The sequence below is a fragment of the Cydia splendana genome, chromosome 9, assembly GCF_910591565.1.
Source record: "Cydia splendana chromosome 9, ilCydSple1.2, whole genome shotgun sequence".
Lineage (NCBI taxonomy): Eukaryota > Metazoa > Arthropoda > Insecta > Lepidoptera > Tortricidae > Cydia > Cydia splendana.
The window spans coordinates 11,174,803-11,185,461 of record NC_085968.1 but is presented as its reverse complement, the minus strand read 5'-3'; the positions used below and the strand labels follow the sequence as shown (position 1 = coordinate 11,185,461).

The window sequence follows — 10,659 nt, the reverse complement described above, 5'->3', positions numbered from 1 at the left end:
TTTGCCGGATCGGAATACCACCCGCAGGAAAAAGGCGGGTTTTGCGAATATATTTCTGTCTATGGAGTTGATTGATTGATAAAAATAATAAAATATGTTCTTTGCCGTGTCGTAAATCATATTTTAAATAGTTTAGAATGTAATGATTCTTAACTGTAACAGTAGTGGTCCATTTAAATTGTGTACATAAGTCTTCATTAAAATTAGCGCAGTTCGAAAGGACGTTCCGAAAACATTCTCAGTAAAATAATAAAATATGTCGTTTGTATTATTTTACTGCCCATGTCATATAAAACCAGTTGTTACAAGTTAAATTTTGATATATCCTATATAGCACCATTGTTTTGTAGCGCCTAGAATTCGGTGCGAGCCATTACACATATTTAGTACTTATACATACGTAGTGCAAAGATGGCGTCGACGGTGTGTGTTTCGCGGTGCCGACTTTTAGCAAAATTAGAATTAAATCGTGGTTTGTGTGTGTCGCCGATATTTAGGGATTTTTCAAATAACAGGGTGAGTTCCTATAATCAGTATGACGTTATCAAAATTTACGAATTTGCTATACATACAGTTTCCTAAAGTATTCCTTTGAAAGATTGTTCCATTATGCACGTGTAGTACATTTAGATATACTTATATACGGTTTATGTTTGGATTCAAAAGCAGCTGTGAAACGTCATCGAGCCGCTGTATTTTTTTTATCATTTAAAGTTTGTATAAGTTTCTGCTGTTTGAATATTTATTGTTATTCGCTAAGTAGGTACTTATTTTCTTATTGGATTTGTTGTTAAATTGTCACAGGAAACCATCAAATAGCACTTTTCTGGTAATCTACACACATAGAACACATATTTTTAATTTAGCCAAATCACTAATGATAATGAAATGACGAATGTGCTTAAGATATAAGTACCTAAACAAAAGCATGGAATGTATGGTAATTTACATTTCTAAAAGGTGTAGTGTTTATTACAAATAAACTTATGATTATGACATGTTTTTTGATGATGATGGTAAGAAACTCTAGTAGGCTGTACTTAGTTGGTAAACAAACTTGAGTTTGTATAATGTTTATTTATTATTTTACTTTTCATCCATCTTAATTCCTATTAATGACTATTATTTTTTTAACCAATTTCACTGAAAAATAAACACAAGAATACAGGTGCTTTTATCAACTTTTAGATATGTAGTATAGTTAGAATTTCAAATGGGCTGTTTTTTAATCTTAACAAATTTTGCAATAGTAGTAAAGATTGAGTCATTATTAGTATGCAATTAAAAATGGTTTTATCACACCAATCCATATATGAATACAAAGTACATTGAGCTTGATCCTCTGTTATGTTATGGCTAACTTATATCAGGCAGTTAAACATGTCATGCATACAGATTTCGATTAATTGAACAACAGTTGGTATTTAAAATCTTATTCAATAACTGTGTGAATCATAAGTACACAACAACGCTACATTTTTTTAATAAGTCCTTTCAAATTCAAATTCAAATTCAATTCTTTCCTTCAGTAGTGCAGTTTTTATAAATACTATCAGTTAAATTGTGGAATTATCCAGTGAATATTTTGCACTGAGTAATTACCGTAATAGTTGTACTTCACTTTATCCTCTAGCGGTCCATCATACAAGAAAAATAGGCAGTAAATTTGAAACAGTAGAATTTGAAAAATGATTTCATTTTCAGTTATAATATAAATATTTTTTGGTAAAGGTTAATAATTCATAAATATTTGGACTGTGGAATGGTAACAAACACACTATGAGATCACTCTCACTGATATGCAGCTGTTGGCCTGTTTACCTGTCTGCCACAGCTTATGCTTATTTTGCTAGTTTGGACATAATACACATAAGCGCTTTGGTTGTTATTTACTGTAAGCTTATATGTGAAATAAATAATATTGAAATTGAAATGTGATGTAATTAATATAATTATGTATTATAACTGAGCCTACATAATTTTGGCATGCATGTTTTATTAGGTAGGTACCTTTTACAGAATAAAATATTAAAATATAGGTAATTTTATATGAGCATTCCAAATAAATTATGAATTAATTTTAGTTAAATGTTACATTAATGACTTGTTTTAAGAAATCTTAATTTCCTTTGTTTCCTATTCCATGCATGTTTATCCAGTTTGATTGTAAAAATCAGGTTACATTTGAACTCAAATATACAATTAGTAATTGTCAATTACACATTTAGTTATAATTCGTTCGTATTTAACATTAGAAATAAGGTAAACAATCTTGATGTGTCTTTTAATTGAAAAACACATTTTATAAATAAATTACGGCAAATATATATCATTTATATTCTTCTGCTTTCATAATTAATAGTTACTGATTTTTAAAAAGCGTTTTACAATTAAAAGACATGTCAAGATCGCTTACCTTCTTTCAAGTTCTTTCTAATGCTAAAAAAACGAACTATAGGTAGGTGTACACTTACACTTCACACAATGCAAAATGATTCAGAGTTCAAAGACTGCTTAAATATCTCCAAACCCGACCTTAACGTTAGGCGCTTAGCACACTGGGCTATAATCGCGAAAATCGAAGTTTGCAAATTGCGGGCATCTTTCTCTGTCACGTTTATTACGCCTTCATTGGAGAAAAAGAGAAAGATCCCCGCAATTTACGAATTTCGGTTTTCGCGGTAGGCCCCCGATACGATTCGCACGTCGCTCCGAAGATCGAACGAGACAACGCTATGCACGTCTTATAGCGACATCCGAGCGGGCGCACATCGGAACGACGTGCGAATTTTATCCAGTACTGCTAAGCGCCTTAGGTAAGTGTATTATGAAAAGTCTCCTTCCAATGACAATGAATAAAACCTAATTCAATTTCAATAGTTACTATTCATTGTAGCATTATTTAGATTTGTGCCTAATATTTATTAGAAAGGGCTGCCACTTGTTTTACAAGTTACAAGCTTTTGTACGTAGGCTCCTGATGCTTTCATGTTTTTACCCGAAATTCGCTTTAGTTAATAGAGGTTCGGAATGGGATGCCTATATTTAGTTCCAATGATCCATCTTTACCCTTTATCTTTTGTCACGTACTTCAAACCTTCAAGAATGAGCGTATTCCCATTTTTGAAGGACCGGCAACGCACTTACAACCCCTTTGGTAGGTGTCCAAGGCGGCGGTAATCGCTTACCATCAGGCGGATCGTCTGCTCGTTTGCCTCATATACCTATCAAAGTCAAAGGGTTCTGAAATTTGTGTGAATGACCAACTTATGACGTTATTTTAAGTCATATTTAAAGTAATTAGATTAAAATAGATTAATTGAAACGAAATCTGCAAGAGACATTTTATTATTTCTGCTAAGTAACTAAAATGATGAAGTAAGCCAATAGTTTTTAACGTGCATGTTGTTGTTGCGTTATCAGTACGTAAACTCGATGTACAAATATGACTTACCTAATTAGGTGACCTCTATCCCTATATGTAATTATTATGGATGTGAATTAAATTAGGTTATTTCTCAGATTTTAGCCTTTATAACCGCCTTCAAGAAAAAGGCGGTTCTCAGTTTTTTACCAATAGAAACAGGTTGTTAACTAAATATGGCTACCTATAGCACTAACCCGCCTATTGAGTTGTATGTCATCTGTAGGCCTAGCACAGGAGCGGCATGGCAGTGTGTCGCCCACTCGGGGTAGACAACCCGTCCCTCTCTGATTAATACAATTAGAAAAAGACGAGTAGGCTATCTCTCGGGCGAGATACTGTCGTATCGCTCCTGTGCTAGGCCTACTGAGCAACAGATACGCGCGCTCACTAGGCTGGCAGTCAATTGTTTCTTAATTCAGTCACTGACACACTGGTCACTGGTCACCGATTCAACTATTTACTCGATAAAAAAAAAAAACTCATAAAAATTAAATTTTATCATAAGCAGGCATCGGAGTTTTTGTCGCATGGTAAGACTAATAGCAAGCTATGGAGTCGACATTTGCCATAAATGTAAACTCTTATTCATACTCATACTCATGATTAATTTTATTTAATATGAGAACAGATTACTAAATAGTTACTACGTGTATGAGTTTAATTTATTAAACGTCATTTGTTGCAATAGAGCCGAAAGTGAATGGAACTGTCACCTAGTTAAGAAAATAACCATCCGTCATTAAAAAAGTTATGAATTAATTCTATCACTACTGTCATTGATTAGTTGTTTACTTGAAAGATAATTTACGTTTCAACATGTGTCCGTCTATACTTTCATACTTATTTAAACGAGAAATTGGAAAGATTAATCAGATGTGCGATTTGGTACAAGACCGAGAGGAAATGTATGTTTCAATTGGGTTAGTTGTACTTCACAACTCAAGCACACTATAGCAGATTTTTCATAGTCATATTGTAAATTGTTGTATGGCTCTATCCATGCCAAAATTGCAGCTATTTCTGGGTTAGGCATAATAATTAATTATGGAATATTCCACAACGTATTTACCACTTACAGATATAAATAACTACTACGTTTGCAATCACCAGTGATTGACACATGACAAATACTAATCAATTTTATCAGCGGTCAGTACCTACATGACATTAGGGTCTTTCGCAGCTATGTAGTTTGTATAGTTGTATGTTAAAATAGTTGAAGTTATGAATTCATAATGTAATAGAAAAATATTTTTTTTATATAATTCGACTAAGATAATATACACGACCGACCGCTCTAAAGCCATTTTAAGATAAATTAAATAAATGAGTATGAGTATGAATAAGAGTTTACATTTATGGCAAATGTCGATTAGTCTTGCTTAGCTTGCTATTAGTCTTACCTTGCGATAAAAACTCCGATGCCTGATCATAAGCACTTCTTATTTACTTGCATCTCAGGTATTTTCACTAGTAGTTATTGCACATTATTATTGTAACTGGGAGTTAACCAGTGGTAACTATAGCAAAAAAATCTCATCAACTTCCCGTTAGTAAGAGGTGAGAAATCCCAACTGTTAAGTACCAGTGGCAACAACTTGGTGCTAACAGGTGGGAATGACCCATTAATTAAATAAACTTGTGCATGGAAACTGCAAATACTTATTACCTACTACCTACCTACTGGCTATTAAATGGGTGTGTGGCATGTTCAGTCAGCTTCACACTATGAGCCTAGCACTTGGCAGGTACTACTGTCAATTTCTTATGCCAAGTTTTTAGCTGTAAGTACGTACTTCACACGCACAGTCAGCAGCAGAAGTTGCTAAGCGGGCGAGGTGTTCAAAATGATCTTGACTTTATTGTTAAGGAATAAGAGCGTTTCAAGGTAATTTTGAACACCTCGCCCGCTTATCAACTTCTGCTTGACTCTACCTAGGTTTACGGGTAGGTACCTGTTTTATTTTTTTCTGAAATGTGTATTTTTTGTGCAGGAGTCATGGTGTCGGCGGTGGCGACCGGCTCGGAGATCCTTTTTCACAAGCGTATGCGCTCACGGATCCAAAACGCCTTCAAAAGTTGATCACGAGAAATCTGACGGTAAGGTTTTCTTTAGGAAAATCATGAAAATGGACAAGAAAACACATTGAAACTACTCAAAGTTATATTTTAATACAAAGAAGCCATTACCAAGACTACGGTATTCTTCAATTCGAAATGTTACATTAGACGCATCTACATAATAGGGGACATAAACTAAATTAAATACATACAGCTATAAGCTAGATATTATTTATAACAATATACTAAATTTACAAGCAATAATTTAATAGCATTAATTGAAAACAGATCACAATTTATGTAAGCAAAAGCTTATAGGTAAGAGTTAATCATTTTAATGATTTATTGCTATTTAAACTATCGTAACAAGATTCTAAAACTTCGAACTCTTCGAATACCATTTCACCGAACTTTCCCGGTGGAATTTTGCTCTGTTCTAAATTCTCATTGACGTAATAATACTTCTTTTCAAAACTGTGCGGATCTGTGGGCAACGGTATTACATTTTTGTTATCCACAATTTCAGGTTCTTGTTCCTTTTTGGGCGGGATCTCGGGTATACCTTGTTGTGGATGTACAATGTTGTGCTTGAAGATAGTGTCATTCAATTTATTATTTATTGAAGGAGCGTGCTTAATTTTATTGTCTTCGTTGTCTTTCTTTTCAAATGGAGTTTTGGCGATACCCTTATTGTAACTCTCAAGACGGCATATTTTGTTCTTTACAGAGTTCTCGTCTTCATTCATAAGTGGAGGATCATCAGCCTTCCGTTGCTTGCTTGGTGATCTGTATTTCATACGAGGGTTTTTGTTATCGTCGGTACCAGTCAGTTCAAGTCTACTGCTGCAACTGTTCGATTTCACTAGTTTAAATTTAAAATTAGGGAAATTTTCTGAACGCTTGTTTTTGTCAGGATCGGGGTTTCCAGAGTCCGATGACGCATTAGAGCTTTGCTTGTCTGAAACTACTGGTTTGTGTTTATCGGCCGTCAAGCAAGAACACTTGTCTCCCCGGCATTTTGTCTGACAGGAATAACAGTCTCGGCTGCAATTCTTCTGTAACCCTTTTATTTCTTCCATTATGGCTTTAGTCATCGGACTAACTGTTGAACCAGGTTTTGAGTTTAATACCTTTCCTCCGTAATAAGTGACAGACGTACCACACTCTCGAATCTTTTTCATAATGTCCGGGCTTACATATTGACTTTCACAACAGAAATCGTGGCTGACAGAATCACAAAGATACTCATCACTGGAACTATATACGTTGTCTTTTAGATTTTTGTTCGAGTATGGGCTTATGGCGTCGTGTTCGTAGTCGTTGTTTGAACTTAGATCTCCGCTAGATACTCCACTCGAAAGACTGGCGTTATCCCATTTTTTATTACCAAAGTTTGTCTCGATTGTAAGCTGTCGTATAACTTTCTTTCTACCTCCAATTTTGCTGTTCTTCGATTCTTCATTAAGGTTTCGGTAAGAGGTTGCACGTCTTGTTAAACCCACAGTCTCGTCAACTAAAGGTGGATCTTGTGTCATGGTCATCGGACTCTTCATTTTAAGAGTATCCTCAAATAAGTTACGTACTTTTTTTACTGTATCAGGATTTGGTAATTCTTCTTCAATGATTTCTTTATTGACACGTATGGGATGATAAAAGAAATGTCGACGAATTGCATTTTTAGAACGGTCAACATGGCTGCAAGAATTGTCGTTTTTCTTCAGTAATGTTGGCGGTATTTTACGAGTATCCGAGTTACTTTGGTTTCTAGGTACTGGTTCAATTTTAGTTCTGACAGGTTCAATAATAACGATATTATTGTTCACTAATAATTCTTGAAAGCTGTAATCTTGCAGGTATTGCAGTAAGCCGTCAAATTGAGCCTCTTTTCGGTAATTAGCGATCATGCTATTTTTAAATAGTTCCGATTTCATTACTTTATATCGCACGTGATCGAATTCATCACACTCTTTATCAAATCCTTTTGCTTTTATAAGTGTCGCTTGAGTCTTTTGATTTTGATTGTCATCGCAACTCAACTCTACTATTTCAATCTCAGGAGTGTCTCGACATAGATCTAGTTCAGTATTTTTATTTTTGAATATCGGTTTCTCATAAATGTTACTTTCGCAATCCTTAACAATCTTCTTAACAGCTGTTTCTTCGATTTCAGAGTCGCTTTTAACTTTTTCTGATTCATCTTTCCATAGTTGTATTTTGGTTTGACTCAATTTCCGAATACTGTCCACAATTTTGACACTTTCTAAAGACTTAATAATGTTACATACTGAAACTTCTGTTGAACAATCAGGTTCTTCCGGAGTACCTTTCTCAGATTCAACCACAGCTTCCGCTTCAACATTTTCGTTGGTCTTAAGTTTACATTCGGTTCTGCCGTTGTCTTTAGTTTCTGATGGTTTGTCGATCAATTTTGACCAATAATTTTTGACTGAATGCAGTTTTTCCTGATATTCAATGTCAGTCTTAATGGCATTATTTAATTTTTCTTTGACAGTATTATCGCATTTTGTTTCCCTTATTTCTTCTTTAGACTCGCTCATAATTTCTGATTTCGGCATATGCACGACTTCTGTATTTTCCGCCATTACTTTTTTCTTAGTTTCTAGTTTTGTGGAGTCGCTTTGCTTTTTGTTTTTCGAGTCTGTCACTTGTAAAATTTGTGGTCGGGTCATGTTAGGGGTTTCCTTAACAGAGTGTACGTTTTCCTTGTCTTCTGTTTGCTTATTATCTTTAATTATTAACCTGGGTGGTGGTTTTTCAAATTTATATTGCACACTGGCAATTTTTTCACTGTTATCTTTTTTCAGTTTTGGAATGGTTGTCTTCACAACTTTATTTAATTTGATTGTTATGAAAGGATCTTTGGGAATCCAGTAGCTAGAATTATCTACTAATCCGTTTTTGGGTTTTCCTTCTTTATTTTTATCGTTTAGAACTTCTTGGGACGGTTTAAATGGCTCCTTTCTCGACAGATTGTCTATATTGGCATTCAATTGATTTGTTTTCACTTCTGATTTCGCGATTGGTTTTACACTCTTGTCTTTCAAATCCTGAGTGAGAGGCGGATCGATCACAATAGTTTGGTGGCCACTCAACGGCACGATAGCTATGTTTGATTCAGCAGATGTTTTAAAAGACTGTACGCGAGATAATAATGGAGTAGTGTTACCTTCCCCAACACTGACTAAACTTTTGATAGTCGAGTCACAAGGTCTGGTTACATGTCGTTCAACGGTACTTGGGCTTGGTAAACGGTGAATATCATCATCAGTAGGATCACGTTGTCGCAATGAATAATGTTTTCGTATTCCTTGCCGTCCTTTTTTTTCGTAGGCAGATTTGTTGATATTGTCGTGTGAAAACGATTTTGCTATATTAATTTCTGGTCTGTATATTGAATTAGTTGTCAGTTTTAAACTTTCTGACTTAGTGATAAGTTTATTATTTCGAATAGTACCTTCAATTTCATTTATTTCCCTTTCGTTTTGGTGAGAATCTGATCTAAAGAAATTCGGATCTTTGTCATCTGCGTTAGAACTGTCTACAGTAATTATAGACTTCAAGTCGTCTTCGAGTTTAGTAAAACTTTGTATTATTTGTGGTTCTCTATAATCTGGTAGGTAGACACTTGTTTTATTGGAGAGATTAGGATTATTAATGACATTCGTTTTGTTTAACTGACCGTAATTTTCATTACCTTTAGTAGATAAAATTTCTCGGAAATGCGTTTGGGCTATTTCATAAGTATTTTCGCAAGGTATATCTTCTTGATCTTCTTCCCGCAGTTGAGCGTCAATTCTTTCCGATTTTCTTAAACACTTGCCTATATTAATATCAGGCAATGAATAGTATTGATTTTCTATTAAAGTTGTCACGAATGGTTCTGTGGTTATATTTTTAGATGAAGTGCAGTTGCTTTTAGTAGAATGGTTATCGTTCTCTATGTATGTGTTAGTTACAAATACTTCGTTGTTGGTTTTCTTCGGTATCTCGTTAAATATGTTACTTTTATTACTCAAGAATGAGTCTCGCCGGATGTCAGCAAATGTTTTCTTTTTATTAACTTGTGTGTAGATGGGATCGCTCTCAGTGTTATTGTTTTCTGAATTTATAGTATGTGAAGCGACAGACGCGTTTTCTTTAAATTGTGACTCGCAGTATTCGTCGATCTTTTCTGCTAGCGAGTTAGCTAAGTATTCTAGTTTATGTGATTTGTCTGTAGACGATGCTATCGAGATGGATATGTAAGAAGTGATGCTGTCTGGCGGACTCGATATTGTGCCGTCGTTTTCGGATACTACAGACTGCGTTTCTGCGTCCTTTATTTGCGTATCCTTGATTTGGAAGTTTATATCTTCAGACTCGGGGTTTCTGGGTGCTTCACTCCTCTTACTTTTAATAGAAATCTCGTCATATGAGTCTGGGTTATTTACATGCTCAAGCTCGGCTAATTCCTTTTTATCCTTATCGCTATGAGTGATCGATAAACTGTCGTTGGTAAATGATTTAGGGGTATTATTTTTAGATCGATCTCTGTCTTCTTGGTCTGTGTCGTGATCTGTTATGTAAAGAGATTTGTTACGATCCGGGGTGACAACAGACCGCTCAGAGTCTGGAGAACTGTCTTTGTAATTTTTAAGATGAGCTTCAAAGTTATAATGTTTTCTTACGTAATTTGAATCTAAGCTGTCTATCTCGCTAGGATTACGAGAGTGTCCAATGCTATCTTCGGAGAGATTAGTTGGTTTCAAGTCGTCGTTCAAATTGGGCCAGCTACCACTAATTGATCTAGAATGGTGACTTTCGTTTCGTGATACGGTGTCTTCTTTTTCAGATTTTCGATCGGCGTTTCCAATGTGATTTTCGTTCTCTCTTTGACCGTTTATGGCTCCAAAACAAGATGCGGTGCTGTCAATGTAAATGCCTTCCAATACTTCTTCTTTGGTTTGGTATTTAGCACGTCCTGGCAACCTGAAAAGAAAAAAATAGTATAATCTTACTTATAACTGATAAGCGTATGACATCATATTTTTAATTTGCCGCAACTTATTAGGGTTAGGTTTGTTTTCTTTTTTGAAATTACTACTACTACTACTATACACCCCTCCACTAATCAATCGATACATTTAGATGTGAGCGTAAAGATGTTGGAT

General features: G+C 34.9%; 2 protein-coding genes across 2 annotated transcripts in view; one reads left to right on the top strand and one right to left on the bottom strand.

Moving 5' to 3' along the window:
• Positions 1 to 349: 349 nt before the first annotated feature.
• LOC134793532 (calcium uniporter protein, mitochondrial) overlaps positions 350 to 10,659 on the top strand; it is a 133,866-nt gene continuing 123,556 nt past the window's right edge. The window contains exons 1-2 of the mRNA XM_063765137.1: positions 350 to 516; positions 5,422 to 5,527. Of these exons, the coding sequence (XP_063621207.1) occupies positions 412 to 516; positions 5,422 to 5,527 (211 nt within the window). The 5' untranslated portion in view covers positions 350 to 411. The remainder of the gene's footprint in view (positions 517 to 5,421; positions 5,528 to 10,659) is intronic.
• The window catches only part of LOC134793515 (repetitive organellar protein), a 93,180-nt gene continuing 88,098 nt past the window's right edge, over positions 5,578 to 10,659 (bottom strand). Inside the window, exon 3 of the mRNA XM_063765097.1 lies at positions 5,578 to 10,477. Within this exon, the coding sequence (XP_063621167.1) occupies positions 5,818 to 10,477 (4,660 nt within the window). The 3' untranslated portion in view covers positions 5,578 to 5,817. The remainder of the gene's footprint in view (positions 10,478 to 10,659) is intronic.